This window comes from Elgaria multicarinata, chromosome 3 (assembly GCF_023053635.1).
Source record: "Elgaria multicarinata webbii isolate HBS135686 ecotype San Diego chromosome 3, rElgMul1.1.pri, whole genome shotgun sequence".
Taxonomy (NCBI): domain Eukaryota; kingdom Metazoa; phylum Chordata; class Lepidosauria; order Squamata; family Anguidae; genus Elgaria; species Elgaria multicarinata.
This window is the reverse complement of record NC_086173.1, coordinates 57,880,954-57,902,501: the sequence shown is the minus strand read 5'-3', so window position 1 is coordinate 57,902,501 and position 21,548 is coordinate 57,880,954. Positions and strand designations below refer to the sequence as shown.

At 39.3% G+C, this 21,548-nt stretch overlaps 1 protein-coding gene across 1 annotated transcript in view; it reads left to right on the top strand.

Moving 5' to 3' along the window:
* B3GNTL1 (UDP-GlcNAc:betaGal beta-1,3-N-acetylglucosaminyltransferase like 1) overlaps nt 1–21,134 on the top strand; it is a 240,150-nt gene extending 219,016 nt beyond the window's left edge. The window contains exons 10-12 of the mRNA XM_063120407.1: nt 5,947–6,015; nt 7,465–7,539; nt 20,905–21,134. Coding sequence (XP_062976477.1) covers nt 5,947–6,015; nt 7,465–7,539; nt 20,905–20,985 — 225 coding nt within the window. The 3' untranslated portion in view covers nt 20,986–21,134. The remainder of the gene's footprint in view (nt 1–5,946; nt 6,016–7,464; nt 7,540–20,904) is intronic.
* Nucleotides 21,135–21,548: the final 414 nt, after the last annotated feature.

Genomic DNA, 21,548 nt, shown 5'->3' with positions numbered 1-21,548 from the left:
GCTGGGAAATCAGCAACAAAAAACAACCAGAGCTGTTTAAGGGAAGAGGAAACTTGCATGTGGCTGAAAATGGAAACAAAGAGAAGCAAAGGCTATATGAGGCAGGAAGGCTATGAAAAGAATGGTTTTTGCACCAGAGATCTGGGAAGAGGACTAAAGTACAACCAGGAAAGGCCCATGTAACTTACAAGCTAAATTTCAACAGAGAGAAGGGATAGACAGTGATACCAAAGGATGCATGTGGGGAAAAAATGCAGCCCCGCATGTACTCAGGCATCATTTCAGGCTAAGGATTAGAAAATTAGGACGAGGGCTTCACAAAAAAACCTGTGCAAAGATTTGGAGGAAGAGAGTAATGTAAGTTACACGGGGCAGAGACTTCACTTTTTTCCTGGTTTGCTTTTTCAAGGACCCATGTACTTCAGTGGCTCAGCATAAATAATAACCTGGGTTGCTGGAAAGTATTGTCGCAAATTAAGCAATTCTGGCTTTTGAGAGCTACCAAGAGCATAGTAATGCAAACCCGCATCCCACTGTGCAGTGTTGGTTACATAGCTGAAGCAGCCAAATTAGGAAAAGAAACCCCAGTTTAAAGATCCCGTTGAATGACGAAAGCCATTTAGCATAGATATTGCATTTCAGCAATAACTTTGGGGAAAGAGTGTTTGAGAGGGAAATTCTGTCATATAGACATATATATGAATTATTCCTTGGCAAGAGGGTGTCCATCAGTTCCCAGAAATTTGGTTGTTTATGCATTCAGGGTTTAAAACTTCAGTATTGTTACAGTGTAAACAATACCGTTTAAATCTTCGGTGTTATCTGTATGTATTTGCTGAATTCTGTTACAGCCCCTCCCTGCTTCACTCCCTAGCTTGTTTTTCAATTGGCAGCCTACTAAATGAGAAGCAGGTGTTTCACATATGCTTGTCAAGTGGATCTGAGTGTGTAGGACCAGTTGCTTTTCCTTACCTCACCCACACTAACAAAGGAATAGAGGACTCTTAGAAGAGGGGAGTTGTTCCTGTTAAAATGTAAAATGCCTAGTCAAACAGGGAAGTTCTGATTGGGTGTCAAAAAGAAAGTAAGGTTCACATCAATTGTATCTCCCTCGGGAGGACATTTCTGTGTGCCCCCACATAGATTTGTCTGACTCCATTGATCAAATAGCTTCATTTGTGCTGAAATTTAGTTCAAGGGAAGACACCTAGATTATGCATGACCAGTCTGTGGCATGACATCCAGAAGAAGCATAGGCAGCATACTGGGGCAGAAAAGGCACTGCGCATGGGACAAGTCTGCATACTTTCTTTCCTATTTCTGCAGTGTTACCTCATCCCCAGTTTAGTGGCCTAGAGACAAAGCCACTCTACAGCACAGAACCACTTACGTTCTTTGTAGTACATGCTTCAGTTTCCCTATCTCATACATTCATTTGTCTTGACCCATGACACACTTGCCTCCACTGATCTAGTTAGGTTGTGGTTTATTCCCCCCCTTCCTCAGAACTGTGGATGATTGGACAAGACTTCAGATTCTACTAATTTTTTTTTAGAAAATCAATGGCATTTCAAGGACCTCCCTTTTGTTGCCAGTTTGAGCAGTTTTAAGGAAACCCAGCTTCCTAGCTGTATACCTTTCTCAGTTTCAAAGGATTGACAGGGTATGGTTGCAACATTTCTGCAAGAGTGAAGCTGAACAGGCCCTTTTTGTTTAAAAAACATCCGATTCACCTCGAGTTTGCAGCTGTAGATAGAAACCAAAACTTTTACAGGATACTTAAAGGGTCTGCTTTATGCTTGTTGGTCCAGCCTCGACAACATGAATGCTAGAGTTAGTTTTATGAGGTTATTCCCCCATCAATTCAGCACAAGCTGTTTTAATGAGGAAAGCACAAAATAAGTCCAAATTCTTGCAGAGCTAATGATGCTGCTACAGTTGTGTGCAACATAGATTGTGCATATGGAAATGTGCAAGTTCACAATGTTTTTTGTACTGGAGAATTATACAATGAGATTTTTTTTTTACGACATATTTAAAGTTTGCCCTGTGAGTTTAGATAAATCAGTATAAGATGGGCTGGCTCAGTGTTTGCAGCTGTACACAAAGTTGGGTCTGTCATCCTGTAACTATATCCACAGCCCCTGTATAGTGTAACATGTTGAGATGCATATATACCTGCTGATTCTTGAATCTCTACACTTCAAGTAAAAATGGGGGGGGGGGAGAATAAAATTATTAGGGAATCCAGGACACTATGCACATGAAAGTACACATTTGTTCACATCCCTTATTATTATTATTATTATTATTATTATTATTATTATTATTATTATTTATTTATTTATATAGCACCATCAATGTACATGGTGCTGTACAGAGTAAAACAGTAAATAGCAAGACCCTGCCGCATAGGCTTACAATCTAATAAAATCATAGAAAACAATAAGGAGGGGAAGAGAATGCAAACAGGTACAGGGTAGGGTAAGCAGGCACAGGGTAGGGTAAAACTAACAGTAGAGAGTAACAGTAGAAGTCTGCACAACATCAAGTTTTAAAAGCTTTAGGAAAAAGAAAAGTTTTTAGTTGAGCTTTAAAAGCTGCGGTTGAACTTGTAGTTCTCATTTCCCCAAAACTTACTACATTAGGCAGCCTACAGTTTCAGTTGAGTAAACCTATACCATCTTATAGCAGGCTAAGCCATAATCTAACTTTCAGTAACCTTCCTGGACCATCACCTCCTTTTTCGTTATATGTAAAAGGCTGGATAATTCATAACGATCTAAAATGTAAAGTACTTCAGAATGTTCTAATTAGACAATATATTCATTTTTAGAATTTCTTTATATATATTGTCATAGCTTTCCCAGGTGTCAACCCAAAATATTTACTTCTTAATACAAACTGGATGTGTTGTAAATTGTTACAAATTAACAGAAAGCTAATCTCTTTTATATAGGACTAGTCCTAGAGTAAAGATAGAGAATTAAAAGATACTTGAACTGAAGACAATATTATTAAGGGCCAAAGAATAAGGGAGGAAAGACTGATTATATTTGTCACCTGAAGCAGTGCTTGAGTATGTAAAAGAATGTCCCTAAGGCTACCATATTAATAGAAGAACTGGTAATCCTGCATAGTTCTGCCATGCAGTACTCATTTTTTCGGAATAAAGTCTAAAGAGACTTTAAAAGTTGCTGTGGAGCTTGTTTGGTTTAGCTCCACATCAAACAAGCTCCACAGCAACTTTTAAAGTCTCTTTAGACTTTATTCCGAAAAAATGAGTACTGCATGGCAGGATTACCAGTTCTTCTATTAATATGGTAGCCTTAGGGACATTCTTTTACATACTCAAGCACTGCTTCAGGTGACAAATATAATCAGTCTTTCCTCCCTCATTCTTTGGCCCTTAATAATATTGTCTTCAGTTCAAGTATCTTTTAATTCTCTATATTATATCAATATTCTGATCCTCTGCCTTCAGTTGCACATACAGTATTTCCAACCTTTAGATTTGAGAGCTACCCGCAAAATAACTCTTTTTTTTTAAGACATTACCAGTTAACTTTAGAGTGCATGACACAAAGTTTCTCTCTGTCTTTAGGTGTCCTGAAAACCAAATCAGAAAACAAGCCAAAGGAATGACATGTCTCCACAAAAGGGTAGAAAAGAAAAGCACATGTACTTAGGGAGAATCCAGAAAGACAAACAACAACAACAAAATCAGTCTCACAATCAAAATTAAATTAAAATTAATGAGGGATGCTACAACCAAAAGATGTTCTGTACGTTACATGGGAGAGGGCCTTCTCCGCGGCTGCTCCAGTGCTTTGGAACTCTCTTCCTGGGGAAGCTAGACTGGCTCCCTCCTTGATGGGCTTTCGGAAGCAGGCTAAAACTTGTTTGTTCCAGCAGGCCTTTGGAGAGTAATTTGGTCCTCCATCTATGTTAATGACTTATAATTTTGTTGTGTATTTTAAATGAGTTTTTTTTTTACATTTCTTTTCCTAGGTTTTACAATGTATGTTTTAAATTTTATAAGACCGCCTTGAGGCCCAGTATTAGGCAAAAGGTGGGATTCAAATAAATATAATAATAATAATAATAATAATAATAATAATAATACATTCGTCAGCAAAGGAAGACTAAGGGGCTACGTCATACATTACATTTATAGATTTTTTTTTACATGTACACTTTAAAATGTACAGTGTGAATGAGAGAAACAGGTGTTTAGAAACATACATGTGCAGTCGAGACCCAGGCTCTCTAATGGATACACAGGTGCAATAGTTTATAGTTTCCTCTACAGCAGATCTTAGAAGCCTCACTTGTTTTTTTATTTCAACACACACACACACACACACACACACACACACTTTCTGAAAATGGCTTTTCACAATCAGAGCTAAAGTCTGTCAAGCTCACTGGTGTCTACTATGGCTCTTCAGCATCTCAGACACTGTTTTCGTCTCAGCTTTTCCCTGAAATCCTGGGAATGAAACTTCAAGGCTTGTATAAGCAAAGCAAGTGCTGTACTACTGAGCTGTGGCCCTCCCCCTTGAATAATGCCCCCCTCCCCAGCGTTAATTAAAACAATTGGTTCTCCCTGAACACCAGCTAACGCTTCATACAGTCTTCCTAAGAGACCAGACACCAGGGCCTACTGATGGGAGAGAAATAAATAAACTATATGGGTTAATCCTGATATTCTAAAAGTATAGGCAGCTCACACCAGGCCTCTACCCAGAATTCTGCTGATTGCACAAACAATTAGGCATAGATGTACAGTTACCAGAGAGCTCCAGCTTTGGGATGCATACTTTTTCTTTTCTTTTGTTAATTAAAAGGTCAATAGTGATGGCACAAAAATAAACAATGTAAGAATAGACCACCCATGTGAATATACCTTAGTGCAGGAAATACCAATTCCAAGACTGTTTGTTTCACTACTCTAAACACTTTCTGTACTACTAAACAGCTTCTTCACTACTCTAAACGTTTTAAGGTAGCAAGAAGAGTAAACATTTATCCATAAAGAGAACTCATGGTTAGACATTAATACTTCTGGTGACGTTCATGTTGCTTACAACCCTTTTTTTTCTGGCAGAAATATTTTCCAGAGAGCTGACATTTTTTGTAATTCATTGTGAAATAATCTATCCAAATTAGTACTCTTAACTTTGATTTTGTAATTTGGATCTAAGTGGTGTGGATTCAGACTGCTTGTGGCCAAGCCACTTCTCAGCCTCACTTCTTAATATGTAAAGATGGCAATAACAGTGACCTGTCTCAAGCGATTTTCTGCCCTGATAAACCTTCAGAAATAGGGCAGGCAATAAATCTAAAATGAATGAACACAGCTGCTTTGCGTTTTCATGTTTTCTTCTTTTTTAGACTGGTGTTAATCAATTTAATGGTACTGAAACTACCACAGGATAATGGATTTCTGCAGAATGAACTCAATGTACAAAATATGGAGCTCATCAAATTCTTCATAGCTTCCTAATCTGGGTGTTGTGGGGTGTGGACTATGACATTTGGGCAAGAGTTAAGATAACTTAAATGCCAGAGAGCAAAGATACTGAGCTGTGGCTATCACTGTAGTCTTGTACCTTGTTATATGTTAGGTGGTCTTTCATGATGACCTAGCAACCCCATGGAGGGAATAACTCAGTTCAGAACCTTAGTTCTTATTTGAAAAAACACCTCACCCCATACCTCTGGAGAATTTTAGAAGTTATCTGAGTTCATTATTGCAAAGCTCTGTCAGCTGCTGTGATTCATGGTCCCCTATTATGAAATATATGTTTCATATTGCTTTTAGAACAGCTCACTAGCACACACACTGCAACAGTTAAAAAAAAGTTCAGTATTTCTATGAAATAGAATAAAATAGCATTTCCTCATTGCTGGCCCTAATTCGTTTCTACCTGTCTCTTTCAGGTGGCTGCATTTTGTGATGTGGATAAAAAGAAAATCACAAAAGGATTTTACACTCATGAAGAATCTAAGGTTGGTAATAATCCTAAATCATACATAATGGAATTCTGCCTGTGTAATGCGATTCTCTAATTACCATGGAAAGTGTATGCTGCATCATCAATATAGCAGAGTTGAGATTGTGAGAGGGGAATGGAAAATACTAAAAGTTCATTTAAAAAGATGTAACTGCTACTGGACTAAAATTGGTGAATTAGAGACATATTTCTGAAATTATCTACATAACTTGCTTTATTTGGGCTGCTAAACTTGGAATTGCTGTAAAATCTGGATTCATTTATCAGTGTCATAGTGGTAAGGGCCCTTTGTGACAGATACGGAATGCCAAAATCCCATCTCCCAGCTACTGGGAAAAAAAATCCCTTCCCTTTTTAACCTTTAGCACATTTTCAAGCTTGTTGTGCCAAACGTGAGGGCTAAAAACATATTGGAGATTTACTTTTTAAGAGATAAGTCTGGCTTCCATGAAATCCTATGTGAGTGAGCCAGATTTTGAGAACTGCAGCATGATGGGAATACATTCCACACCACTTCTGGCAGGAGGGCGCTTTTATGCCATTTATTTCATCTTTGTAATCTAAAAATTGGTTTAAGATTAATGGCTGGCTTAATGTAGCTTACTAAACAGCCTCACAAAGAAACAGATTTTGTTTTGGTACAAAATCAGTGGCCCGTTGTTGAATCAATGATTCTGCCCCATTCCTGTACACTCGCTGGCACCCTTTAGTCTCCTTATGAAAGGCTGTCATCTTGGAAGAGAGTAAATAGGCAGAAGAGAACAAACTCTTTGGAATGAAAGATCCTCTTTATGAAAATATTGCCTTAGAAATACAGAATGGAGAAGGAAGAATGGGAAACAAAACTCAGTTTCCAAACAGAACATTGTGCACCAGGAAATTCAGCCCCTGCTGTTTTCTTCTGCCTGCTGAATGATCCCGTATGGGAGGCTGTAAAATTAATACTGTGGAAGAGGGAAAATAAAATGGTGTGGGGTTTTGTGAATTACCTTCTCCTAAGTCAATAAATTATGTCAGTTAAAAAAAGGATGATGCCTCTGGGGCTAGATCCTGCTCCTGCTGACGTCAGTGGGAATTTTGCTACTCACTTACGAGATACTAGGGCATTTTAAGGGAAGTGGGAAATCTATGGGGGTATAATTTATATCTGTTTGTCTGTGTGGGAGAGTAGCAGCCCTAAATGCCCTTTGCTCTCCAAATGGCATTGCTGGAGGTAGTGGTATTTCCATTCAGCTCTAGTGAAGATGAACCAAGGAGAGCAAAATTAAATGGTTGCATAGGAGCCATGGAACAAGAAGAGGAATGAGCATAAGGCAGTGCTTGACCACAAAGCAGCAAAGGAAAATTAGTGGCCACAGAACCCAGGCTAGTCCGTGTTTTACAGGGCTCCAAAATTCAGCCATAGAATATAAGATAACAAAGCAGTGTGCTTGTCTCCCTGTAGGAAAACCCTAAACCCAGGATCCCCATCCTCCATTTCAGAGATGCATCGCCACCTTTCATTATTTGCATGAAACTGGTAAGTATAATTTAAAGTCTAAGCCAACTGTGTGAAATCCACACCACGTTAAAAGTAGCATTTTCATTTGTAGCAAAACAAGTTTTAAAGAATTATTTATAGGGTGGTATCTTTCAATACAAATCAGAGCAATTTTTGTCCTATTTTGGAAGACAAAAGAAATACAAAATTGTGGGTTTGGCGGTGGCTGGACGACCACTGACCTTAAGCTTCTTGGTGATTGAGCCCACCTAGTGGGCTCACCATTGCCTTGGAATGGGGCTCATTTTTATTTTTTATTTAAAAAATTAAAGTGAAGAATGGTGCTCATTGAAGTGAAAACACAGTCATGCTAAAAAATTAAATTAAACTTAGGGAAACAGTATATCAAAATCACCCATCCAAGTAAACCCTTAATTTGTTATTGAAAACTGAAGCTACGTTTGCATATTTGGTGGCAGCTAATGCCATTGGGGCTGGTGGGGCAGAAGACTAGGGACTCCCTGCTCCCTCTTACTTACACACACACACACACACACACACACCTCACAAAGTAAGCAAGCAGCCTATCTTCTGGCTGCATCTACTTCTGCTTCCTTCTCTCTCAAGGGCCCAGCAGGGACAGAAATAATTAAAAACCAGCAGCAGTGATTGGCTGTGGGTATCTGAAGAGCCACCCATTTCAGATGAAAATACCTGGGTCCTGATTGGCTCTGAGGAAACCAAGCAGAACCAAGTATGAAACTCTGGCATCCTACTGGATGCTCTGCTAGCCTGCTGCTGCCTTAGAGAAATTCCATTGGGAGTGAAGGCAGGAGGACAAGCTCCAGCCAGCCATTGCCAAAACTAATGGAGGTCAGGAGGAGAGGAAAGGAGATGACAGCCCAGTGCTGCACAGAGTAAGTGGTTTTCTCTTCTCTGGGGAGGACAGAGAGAATGAGAATGGGCTTTGTTGGCAGTTAAGTGCCCTCCATTGCCCTTAATAAGAAAACACATCTGTGCATATTTGTCGTTCTGGCTAATTACTTATGTTAAGTAATGCAACACAAGTTTTAAAAGTATTGAGAGTTCACTTTAGCAAGATGACAGGGCTGTCTTTTCTATCATTGCAAGGTGTTTTTCCTATCTTTGTTGAAATAACTCCTAGAACATCAAACTTATTTCTGTTGAATGGCTGAATCTTTGTGAAGAGACCTGTTAAGTTTCAATATCAGTTAGGGATACTAATACAGAAAAAAGTGACATTATCATCAAATACTGCTCAGCCACTGCTCAGCTTATCCTATGCCGTTCCAAGATCTGTCTGTGTGAAATGAGAACTGGGGGACTAATTCATTTACTGTCTGAATTTCCCCTTGTGGTTTCTTATGTAAGCAGCACCATCTCCTCAATGATGGAGGTGCCATAGTTAGTTTGCAAAATGTACTGCTGCTTGTAGAGAGGGATTTGGATTCAACTTCCTTGTTCCACCCACAGAACAGATACTGCGGGGCAGAGTGGGACTTCACCTATCCCCTGCAACCTCCCGCATACCTTCAACATCTAATCTAGTGGGTTGGGGGATTCTACCAGCTGTATCTGGTCTGCAGGCGCAATGAGGAAGTTGGATACAACCCAGGGCCATTCCACTCACCCAGCCACTCCAATATCCTAACTAAAATGGATCTGCTTATTTATAGTGTCATGACTAAATGTAACTTGGGAAACCCTTGATTAAAATTACAGTAGTCTTAATGAGAGGTAATTTTAAAACCCCAGGGTGTGGTGAAACAATACTGGTTTTTCTGCCTGTCTAAACTTTAAAAGCAAGGGAGCCAGCCTGACCTTCCTTGCAAGAGAGTTCCACAATTGAGGTGCTGCTACAGAGAAAGGCCCTGTCTCACATACCAGCCAACCTAATCTCTCTTGGTAGTGGGACCAGCAACAGGGCCTCTGATGAAAACCTCAAATTATGGGCAGGCAGTCTCACATGGAAGAAGATGGCCCTAAGCTGTTCAGGGCTTTATAGGTCAAAACCAGCACCTTGAATTGGACTCGGAAATAAATTAGAAGGCAATGCAGTTGGTTGCAGAGTGGGTGATACAGACAATACTTTGCTGCATTTTGCACTAGCTGTAATTTCTGAACTCTACTCCAGGGCAGTCCCACAAAGCATTGCAGTAGTTTTAATGAGAGGTAATTAAGGTATGGATGACCTTGTTTTATATGAAAGACTTTGAATACTCAACACAAATGTTAAATACCAAATATACTTGGAATGAAATGGCTGCTGAAAAGAGAGAAGAGGGCAAATCTTGTTTCCAGAAGTCTGCAGAGATTCATGGAAACAATATTTCAGTATCCTATCAGACTACTTCTCCCCCAACCCCAAATTCCACATTGATGTGTTGAAGATGCAAATTCTTCTTATTTTCATAAGTAGTTTGCATGGGGCAGTATCCAACACTGCCACCTTAGTTACGTTATTGATGTATTGCTAACATAAGTGACCTCTAGCAGTACACCAATAGCGTAACTCAAATGACAGGTTTCCCCAGAAGATCTGTCATGCCAGCTTACACTGTTGACATAGTGCTGGAGGTCACTCACACTAGTGGTACACTAAGTAGAGTAGCATAAGTAGAGTAGCAGTACTGGATATTGCCCCATGGATTAAGATAACTTTTTAATAATTAGTTCATAAAAAGCTGATAAACATAATTTAGATGGTATTAACTTGTTGACAATGTAAATAACACACCAGGATATTGTTGGATATGAGTAGAATGCTTTCGAGATGTATGCAGATCAGTTCAGAGTTTATATAAAAATACAGCAGTTATTAATGACTTCTGAAACTTGGAGAGTTACTCTTTGCATTTTATATTAGTAGTTAGTAACCCCCTTCCCTTTAAGAAACATTCCAGAGCAACTAAGGGTCTTGCCAACTGCAAATGGCTCTCTTCTGTTTCCCTTCTGTTCTCACTTTGCATGAAACAGACAGAGTTTTGCTTCACATCAGCCTTGATCTAAAAACCTTACCTAGCCTCTTTTCACCAACACCTCACCACCAAGAAAAAATGACTGTGGTTTCTAATGGTTGGGTAAGTCTTTTTATTGCAGGCCTGATGGCAGAGGAAATGGTTTGTAAACTGGTTAAAACTCGCTCAGAGGAGTTGAACTTTTGTTGCTCTGTGGTGATATTATGCAGACTAAGGATAAATTCGAGGATTCAGACTTAGATGTGTTTCTGGGCCCCTTGAACTTTCATTTCTGCAGAGGCCACATATGAAAGATGAGATAAAAAACAAACCCTATTACACTGCTGTGTATTTAATTTTCCTCCAGTATGAACCCCCACCTTTCCCTCCAGTCTCTGCTGATCACCCTGAAGGAGATGGAGGAAGGTGCATTGTAGCCCTGCAGGCGAATGACGGCAGTGAGTGTTGCAAGGAGAGGGCCAGTAGCCTTATGAAATGAGTGGAAGGAAGCCAGAGTCAGACCTGGGATGCTATGACACAAAGACCACTAATGTCATAGGCTGATTAAACATCATCATCAGATCCAGAAATGGCAAAGTGATAGTACGGTTCTGCCCAGTACAGGCAAACCCTGATTTCCACTACTGTGTCCCATTTTGGGGACCGCAATTCAAAAAGTATGCTGATAATCTACAGACAATTCAAGAAACTCTCAAAATGGGAATAAGAGCACAAGTTAAATCATATGAGTAAAAAGGACTGAGAGAAATTCAAAAAAATAGTTTAAGATGTGTTGACAGGTTTCTGATATTTATAACACATCCCATCCTTTTTTTAAAAAAAGCACGTCAGAAAGAAGAGGCAGGAAGGCAGGTTAAATGTTAGGAAATAAAATGTAAGCTGTTCAGCTATAGTACAAGCTGCTTGTGCAGTCTCCCTTCTTTCCTAGATGTCTTCAAAGCAAAAGCTGGATAGGTAATTGTAAAAGCTGCTTTTAGTATTCAACATCATGTTCTTGGGGTAGTATATTGGATTAGGCAACTCAGAAGATCTCTATAAAGTCTGTGATCCTAGTTGTACACAAGTGTTCATTTTATGAATCATAGAGGCCTATAGGGCCTATAATGCCATCGAGTCCAACCCCCTGCTCAATGCAGGAGTCCACCTTAAAGCATACCTGAAAGGTGGCTGTCCAATTGCATCTTGAAGGCCTCAACCTCCTTACGTAATTGGTTGCATTGTCATACTGCTCTAACAGTCAGGAAGTTTTTCCTGATGTCCAGCCAAAATCTGGCTTCCTGTGTCCTGCACTCTGGGAGGATCAAGAAGAGGTCCTGGCCCTCCTCTGTGTGACAACCTTTCAAGTATTTGAAGCATGCTATCATGTCTCCCCTCAGTCTTCTCTTTTCAAGGCTAAACATGCCCAGTTCTTTCAGTGTCTCCTCATAGAGGTTTGTTTCCTGACGCCTGATCATCCTCGTTGCCCTCCAGCTTGTCTGCATCCTTCTTGAATTATGGTGCTCAGAACTGGACACAATACTCAAGACGAGGCTTAACCAGTGCCGAATAAGGGGGAACCAGTACCTCTTGTGATTTGGAAGCTATACTTCTATGAATGCAGCCCAAAATAGCATTTGCTTTTTTTGCAGCCACTTGTGCAGAGAATGAGACTGGCTTCTTGGAGAAAACAATGCTAATTTTCCAGGGCAACTAGCTTCAGCTTATATGGATGTAATATTTTAAAATAACAAAGTTCCTGCTTCCTAGTGCTCCATCACATTTATGATTGGGGTACTTAAAGGGTTTTAAAGCTGTCAGTCTAAAAGTAAACTGATCTGTAATTGCTCTTTCTCCCGGCTTAAGCAAGGAGGCAAAATTAACATTGCAAGTGGCTGTGGATGGGTGTGATGAATAAAAGACAAAATCTCTAGGACATCTGCCCACTTCTGACTGCCGTCTTGCTATTTTATTTTCATTAGATTACTAAAGACACGCAGTATGAAATCAGCCCTGTGCTGGATTCATCAAGTTCTCCTTTCAGCCACAGTTCACATAATTTAATTATGTTACATTAAAATCACCAACAGCTCCTTAGGAAGTGCCTGCAGAATAGACCGTGTAGTCAAATCTAGCTAGCTGGACTTGTGAATTCTGAAGCTCTTTAGCACTTCCAACCTTTCTGGTATAGTCTTGAACCATGGCTCCCCTCAGGCATTACCATTGCTGTCTGAGAGAACTGACTGTGGTGGTGTCCTCAAGCAGCTCCAGGCTACAAGGAAGGAGTCTATAGCAAGTACTTCTCCCTCCAGATCTTACATTGCAGTTAGAGCCTCATGGGAAACCTCATCACAGTCCCAAGACCATGCACAGTCCCAAGCCTAGTGAAGAGAAACTGGTCCGTCTAGCCCAAGACTTATTCTGATAGGCAGAGGCCCAAGGTCTTTCTCAGCCCTGATACCTGAGATCTCCTTTTAACGGAAGTTGGCAAAGATAATATACCTGGAACCTTGCAAATGGGGGCATAATGTTTAGCCAATGCATCCATAAACCATAATTTGAGTGCCAGTTTTGTTTTACTTGCTGCTGCCCTTTCTTTTAGCATACTTTTTATCACCTTCTGAACAAAACAGGCTAGATTTTCTTCTGTCACACACTCACAGTATGATAGTTGCCAGGATTTTGCTCCCAAACATTTTTTTTTCTATTCAGCACCCTACGTATGTTTTGGTAAATTATAGCAAGCACTTAAAGTGGAGCATGACTAGACACTTGCCTGCAATTCATTATGCTGGTTCAGAAGTAGAAGAAAAGCCAGATAACTGCTACTTCGTAGTAAAGGTGTGAACTAGGAAAAGGTCATGGGAATGTGCTGATCTATTAACAGGTTGAGGCTAATGAAAATAGTGAGTTTTTATAAATGTACAATAATGAACATGTAACTGAGCCTCCAAACTCCAGGGTCAATTCAAACATTATATTCTCCGTGTGGAGACTAAAAAAAACCTCTTCTACATCGCATTGCTTCCCCTCGTTGTGGATCGTCACCAATTATGTGGATCTCTCCATGCTAGCTCCAGCACAGAACATGCCGTTATAGGGCTTAGTTTCTAGTAAGTGTTGTTATGATTGCAGCCTTAGGGGGAGAGGCCATCTTGGGTATCTGACACCATGCTGGCAAGCAGGAAATGCCTCACTCAGTGGTAAGGTCTATATGTGAATGATGCGAGTAGCAGTGGAGATTTCAATGAGTCTGGCTTTGAGGAGCCAGGCAGTTTTGACAAATGCTCCAGAAACAAGTATCTGGGTCAGTGCGTTACAGGCTACGGGCTGCTGTACAGAAAAAGTGTTGCCCTCTCCGCCCCGCTCCTGAAATTATTGATGTGTCATAGGAGATGATGTGTGAGGATGCGAGAAACAGGCTTTTTTACCTTTAGCTTGCTATTTGCTTTGGAAACAGTTTAAACCCATGGGTGGAACTTCTACAATTGCCAGCTGTGCAGTGCATCTTCCATCCTGCCAAGCAGCTCTTGGCTAGCTTGTTTTGGCATGCTCTTTAAAGTCATACTTAGTAGGACGAAATAACTGTACAATGTGCTCCCTCCTGGGCATTTCAGTGAGGCGCATCAAGCAAAATTGATTTTCTCCATAGTTCATTGTGTATTTTTACCGCCCTCCCCTTGGCTAGGTGGAGAACAAAAGGATGGATCATCTTCTTGGACGGTCCATTCACAAAGGTTTTGGTTGATAACTATTTAGTTAACACTTGACCAAACCAGTTTTTCTCTTAAGCAATTCCCTGAGCTTTTACAATTAGAGTCACTGGGTTAGAAGGAAACCTGATAGGTCATTCCAAGTAACTTCAATTCTCATAACAATATAAGGAGCTTAATAAAAAGGGAGATTCTGGTAGTGGCACAATTCCTTGAACTACATGTATGATTTAGAAGGCTGCAGGTTGAAGACATTGCTATATATTTTTTGTGAACCGCCCAGAGAGCTCCAGCTATTGGGCGGTATAGAAATGTAATAAATAAATAAATAAATAAATAAATAAATAAATAAATAAATAAAGCTGTGTAAGAGTCAAGTTGGAGAGAAGACCATTTTAGAAGTAGGCAACCTGGTGCCCTCCAGATGTTTTGGACTGCAACTCCCATGGTTCTTTACCATTGGCCATGTTGGCTGGGGCTGGTGGTAGTTATAATCCAAAACATCTGGAGGGTACTAGGTTGCTTATTCCCGGCTAATTTCTTGGTTTAATAGTGAAACATACTATTGCTTAGTAGTGGAAATTACTATATTCCATACAGAAGGTAGAATCCAGTTCTGAATTCTGTCAGGTATGCTTTAAGGTGGATTCCTGCATTGAGCAGGGGGTTGGACTTGATGGCCTTATAGGTCCCTTCCAACTCTACTATTCTATGATTCTATATTTCATGAAAATATGAAACTTGAGTGGGATTCGCATGCACGTTCTGACTTCAGAATTAGAGCCTTAATAAGTATAGCCCTACAATAAAATATTGCAGTACATTCCCAGGTCCTGATAGTCTTCCTGTTCAGGGCTCAAGCATGCCTGAACAGAAACCTTAGAGTGGTGTTTGGGTCTCAAAGAAGACATTCCTCCCTGCTCAACTATACAGTAGGGCTGTGTGGAGCAGAGCGGACCACAATTAAGGAACTGCTCCCCCCCATTTTTCCCCCGGGGGGAAATGGAAATTTGGGGGGAAATTGAAATAATGCAATATTAGTAATTTTTACAGATTGAAAGTCACTTTGTTACTTTAGGAACATAAAATGTAATTATGTCCAAGCTGGTTTGGCATAAAATTATTACATTTGGCATATTAATTTACAGTGTATTCAAACAATTATTACAAATTGAATTTACTTTTTTTGGTAACAAATGGAGCTCCTGAACTGTTAGGAACACCTGAACTGTAAGGAACCTCTTTGGTTTTGCCAGTTTATGAGGAGCAGGCAAAAAACAATTTAAAAAACAACAACAGAAGAAACCATCAACATTAGTAACAAAGAAAATTATTTGTGTCTCCGCTAGTCCTCCACAGTGTCAAGCAGATGTAAAACACCCATTCCCATAAAAAGAACTGAGAAAAAAAGGGGGGACCAAGATTCAATGAATATGCATGAAATTTAATCAGACTCATTTCCTGAGCTATAGCTATCACCATCAGTTTCAGTCTCTGCTTCAACAGCAGTGCCCCTAGAGGCAGAAATGCATCTTGCTGTTGCATTTGAGAGTTGTAGACTCAGTTTGGAACCTAGGACTTGCTTGTCCTTGGTGCAAAGAAATTGTAATAATCTGATAGTGTACATAGTTTATAGAAATCATTTAGAGAAGTAAATATCTGAACAACTTGTCTTAAACATTTTATTCATAATGCTAAAACAAAACATACCATAATCCATTTTTTTTCTATTTTTTTTTTCAATTTTTCAGGGAAAAAATGCTTCGGGAAAAAATGGGGAAAATGTGCCCCCCCCCCATTTGTCTGTTTTATTCCAGACCTGCACATCTCTAGCTGCTCCGTTTCAAATATTGAAGCAGCTCCACCACTTCGCTTCATCAAAGGTTCATCAGAGCTTCAATTCATTTTCAAATAACCACTCCATTATAGTCAAAGGAAATTAACAAAAATCATGCTTCCATCTCCATCATTTTTAAAGATAAAGAGATGAAACTTGGCGCCATGCTACTAATTAAGTAGGGCTTAAACCATGTGAAGTTTGAAGCAGATTCGCTCATCCCTTGATTTTAGGAATTTTTTTAAAGTTCGAGGTTTTAAAGTAATTTTTTTTAAAAAAAATAATATGCTGGAGCCATGCCCTTCAAATTCAGGTTGTCAACCCTCCTCTTTGGGGTCTTGCACAATGAGCAGTTTCAGCCATTGACATCAAGGGGATCTCCAGAGACAAGCAGGCAGGCTGGCAGAGAGGCAGCAGGCAGCTACGCAGGCAGGCACAGAGAGGGGATGCCAAAGCATCTTTCACTGTCTAATATCTTGAACTGCTGTGCATGCCTCACAAGGCTGGTTTGTTTGCTTTCTGCCGGCCTCTGTGCCCACCCACATAGCTGCCTATCTGACAGAATGTATATGACGCAGGATTTAAGTGCAAAAGGCAGAAATCCCTAGTAGAAGTCTTTGCTCAGTCATGAACTCACAGTCAAGCTATGCTCTCTCAGCCTCAGTTCCCCATCTATAATATGAAGAACAATACTGGCTTCCCATGGAGAGTTGGTGTAAGGATTACTGACAGAATGCAGGTGAAGTGTTTTGAAGACTTAGGAAAATCAATGCATAAATATTAGGTGTTATGTTATGCTCTACTGTTCATACACAGAAGCAATAGCTTCTTTGTTGTCACTAATCTAAATGATGAGGTATTATTGTAGGCTAATCCCACTGGAAACATGAATTACAAGTGGTCTGAAATTAAAAGCTCAACATAAATGCTGAAGTTGACAATGATGTCACCTGCTTTATGTGCCAAGCACAAGTGTGGGCAGGGGGTTGATATCTCATCACCTTATATGGTTGCAGGACTGGCGATTAGGTACAAAAGTACTAACTACGAGTTAGTAGTTCAGTTGCTTGATGAAAGACTTCTCTCAGTGAAGAAGACATTCATTATGCAAAATCTACAAAGTCATTAATGCAATGAGCTATTGTTGGCATTCTATTTGTTTCTTGAAATGCAGGCTTTGACTCAGAAAGGTAGTGCTACTATCAGAATTATTGGCATTTTCTTCAAGTAGGTCTAGGCCTCATACACATGACTGAATATTACTAGTACCAATTGGCCATAACTTGGCAATATATACAATGAAGGAAAAACTTTCCTTTCACATTATTCCATCTTCATCCATCTTTAAACTCCTTGGGCAATTTCAAAACCTATTTCTATTACTTCTTTAGCCATCAAATCAGCTTTTATGTACTCTGCTGAAAGCACATCATCAAATTTGAGAAACTGGCTTGGCACCACCACAAAATAGCTGTCATGGAAGGCATGGTTTACCAGACAGAAGTGACAGAAATCCCATTTTCTTTCTCTCTCTCCACCCCCTTTTTTTTTCTTGGTGACTAGACATACTACAGGAAAAAGGATTGGCCTGCGACCACCCATCTTCATTTCCTAAGACTGACTCTTAAGCCCTACTTATGCGCATTTATGTGAAATGAAGATAGTAGTGGCTGGAGGCCCTCACTTAACTTTAAACCAGCCAGTAAGAAAAATTACCTTTATCCATGCTCTGGACATTTTTCTTATCTTGAAGAATGCAGTCTTTAATAATAAAAAGAAATTTTATCAGTATTGTAACCATTACTTTCAGCCATGTACTTTTGTTAAATCTTCCTGTATAGGCAGTAAATCACCATCCAACTTGTCAGCAAGGCATGCAGGTATCCAGTGCATAGTGAGAAGTCAGGAAATAGGTAACATGCATCAATGTTACCATTTATCTATAAACTCTTAGATTAATGGATTAATGATCTAGTAAAATGCCGATCCAAATGTATATATGGGAATCCCCTGCTTCTACAAGGGCAACAAACTAGGAAGAGAATCCTACACACCTATATTGGGATTAGTTTATCGGATAATGATAACAGTTGCTGTGACTAAGCATTAATATGGGATGCTGAGAATATAGAATTTATATAACCTCAGACCAGAGGACTTACAAAATTGTGGGATAGGGAAATTAATACGGTAGGTATGAGAGGGCAAAGAGAGCAGAGTATTAATTGCATTTTTTTGGTCAACAAATTGAAAAGAAATGCTGTATAGCATGATTACTGCTTAAAAGAGGCAGTAATAACGCCTTTACTAAAGAAACCTTCCCTTGACCCAGATCTGCCTGTCTATAGGCCCTTCTATAATATACAATATTCTAAATACTAAACATATTAAACAAAGGGGGTGATAGAAAAACTCAATACTGGTTTTTGTTTTTTGTTTTTAATTTGACATAGACTTCTTTCAATAACAAAATCTCACAATGTTTTTTGAATTCACATAAATTTCTTTCAATAGGCTTTTTAGGCTTTTAACATAAATTTCTTTCAATAGGCTTAAACAGGCTACCGGTGTAAATTAATCCTGTTTTCACTGATTTGCTTCTTCAGAATTACTGGAAGGAAATAATAATAGATACAGGTTTATGTCACCCCAGAGAAATCAATCAAAATAGTGTTTTACACAAGCTACTTTTAAATAGACTACATACTTCAGAATTGTATAGGTACAATAAATTAACCAGTAAGTTGACTTTCTTATAAGCTGAACAAGCTTTGATACAAGAATTGTTACTGAGGAAATTATTCTTTTACATTGACTTCTTTTAAATGAACTACATGCTTTAAAATTATATGAGCACGCGAAGTTGACTATTAAAATGGTTTACTTTTATATAAGCTTCTTTTAAATAAGCTACACAAGCCTTGGTACAGGAATTATTTCTGAGAAACTTTTTTGAAAGATTTTTTTACTGAGGAGGGAATTACACTTGGCCCCACTCTCGGCTTTTAGAAAGGGTGTGAAGACACATCTCTTTAATTTAGTCTTCTAAATTTTGTAGTTGTTTCAATGTTATGTTTTCATGTTCATATTTTAAATGTTTTAATGTTTTATTGTTTAAAATTGCTGTTTACTGCCTTGATACCTTTTTAGCATATAAGACAGTATATACAGTGTATTGCATATGTATTCATTGACCTTTGACTTGTCCCCATTTTGTTGTGTTATAACCTGGAATTAAAATGGAGTTAATTGGCATGTTTACCATTTGATTTAGACAACATACTTAATACTTAGAAGGTGCAAAATATTTTTGTGGCACAAAAGTTTAAATAAAATCTATCTGGCATTTGTTAGTTGCAGAAGTATTCAGTCCCCTTAGTTCATACTTTGTAGAAGCACTTTGGGCAGCAATTACATTTGTGAGTCTTGGGTAAGTCTCTGGTAGTTTTGCACATCTGGATCCCTATTCTTCTTGGCAAAATTGCTCAAGCTCTGTCAAGTTGGATGGGGACCGTTGGTGAAGAGCAATTTTCAAGTCTTGCCACAGATTCTCAGTCGGATTGAGGTCTGGGTTTTTTAAACCACTCCAGTGTAACGTTGGCTGTGTGTTTGGGGGCATTATCCTGCTGGATAGTTAACCTCCACCACAATCCTAGGTACCTTACAGAGTGAAACAAGTTTTCCTCTAGAATTGCCCTGTATTTGGCTCCATCTATCTTGCTCTCAGCTTCCCAGTCCCTGCTGATGAAAAGCATCCCCACAACATGATGCTGCCACCACTACGCTACACCATGGGGATGGTGTTCTCAGGGCAATGAGCACTGTTGGCTTTGTGGAACACGTAGCGTTTTGTGCTAAGGCTGAAAAGTTCAGTTTTGGTGTTATCAGCCTAGAGAACTTTTTCCCTCGTTTGCTGTGTCTCCCACATGTCTTTGTCAAAATCCAAATGGGTTTTGTTAAGTTTCTTTTCTTCCCCTTGCCACTCTTCCTCAGCTTTGTAGAGCATTCGGGTGATAGTTGTCCCATGGATGGTTTCCCTCATCTCAGCTGTGGATCTCTCTAGCTCCTTCAGAGTTCACATTGGCTTCTTGGTTCCTTCTCTGACTAATGCCCTCCTTACCTGGTGGCTTGAGTTTTAGTGGACGGTCTTCTCTAGGCAGATCCTTTCCATTTTGTAATAATGGATTTAATGGTGCTCCAGGGGATGTTCATAGTTTGGGATATTTTTTAAGAACCCAACCCTGATTGGTGCTTATCCAAAACTTTATCACAGACTTGTTTTGATAGCTCCTTGGTTTTCATGATGCTGTTTGTTTAGATATGCTCTGCAACAAACTCCGGGGCCTTCCAAAAACAGGTGAATTTTATCTGAGATCATGTGACAATTGCACACAGGTCGACTCCATTCAACTAATTATGTGACTTCTGAAGGCAGTTTGTTGCATCAGAGCTTATTTGGGGATGTCACAGTACAGGGGTGATTACTTTTGCAATCAAGACTTCTCAGTTTTGTATTTGTAAGTCATGTAGATTCTTTCTCTGCTTCGATATTATGGACTATTTTGTGCAGATCAATGAGAAGAAATCCATATTAACTCCATTTGAAACCAGGTTGTAGCACAACAAAATGCGGAAAAGTCAAAGGGTTGTGTGAATACTTTTGTAAGGTACTGTAAATGCTAACAATAAATATTGTTGAGGAATTAATTGCAATGTCAATTCATTGCTATGTGCACAGAAAGAACTCTGAAATTTAAATGTGTCTCTTTTTTTATTCAACTAGTAACAACTATGGCTGGAGATCTCTTTGAATCTCAGTGGTATGATGTCATACATTTAGTCAAATTTAACTAAGTCATCTGTTCTTTCATTCCTACAGGATCTGACAGGTGGACAGTTTGAAGAAAACTTGAACCTTTTGAACCTGAAGGAAAGTGTGGATTATTACCATTTTAATTGAAGTGTGTGGTACACTGGAAAGTGCTTCATTGTGAAACAAACCAGAGGAGACATTCTTTGCAAAGGTTTTGGTTGCACACAGTAGTAATTGCAGTCCTACTAGGCAATTTCTGCTTTGTTCATGCATTCATCCCTCAAAACAAATATGAATACATTCAAAGGTTAAAATCGTCCCGCTTTTCCAGTTTTCAAAAAAAGCAACAACTGTAGGAAGGTCAACTGGAGGCATGATGATAGCAAAGCTTAGAATACAATGTATGCTCAGGTCTCTGAATTCTAGTTTACAGAATCAGACCCAGCCATAATTCCTACCTTCCCCACTGACTTATGAACACTATGAAATAATTTTTCCAACTTTAACCTCTAAACAGCTGTAGAAGACACAGCCAATTTTGCTTTCATTATCTTCCAGAGCAAAATGCATCTGTATAAATTCCAAATAATACTTTTAACAGCCTTCAATGAGTCAAGAAGTGATGATGGCCCTACACTTTCCCCAGCATTGGCAGAAACAGCTGAGCTCTCCCTCAAGTAAAATCTGTTGTGCTTTGTGATGTAAGTGGT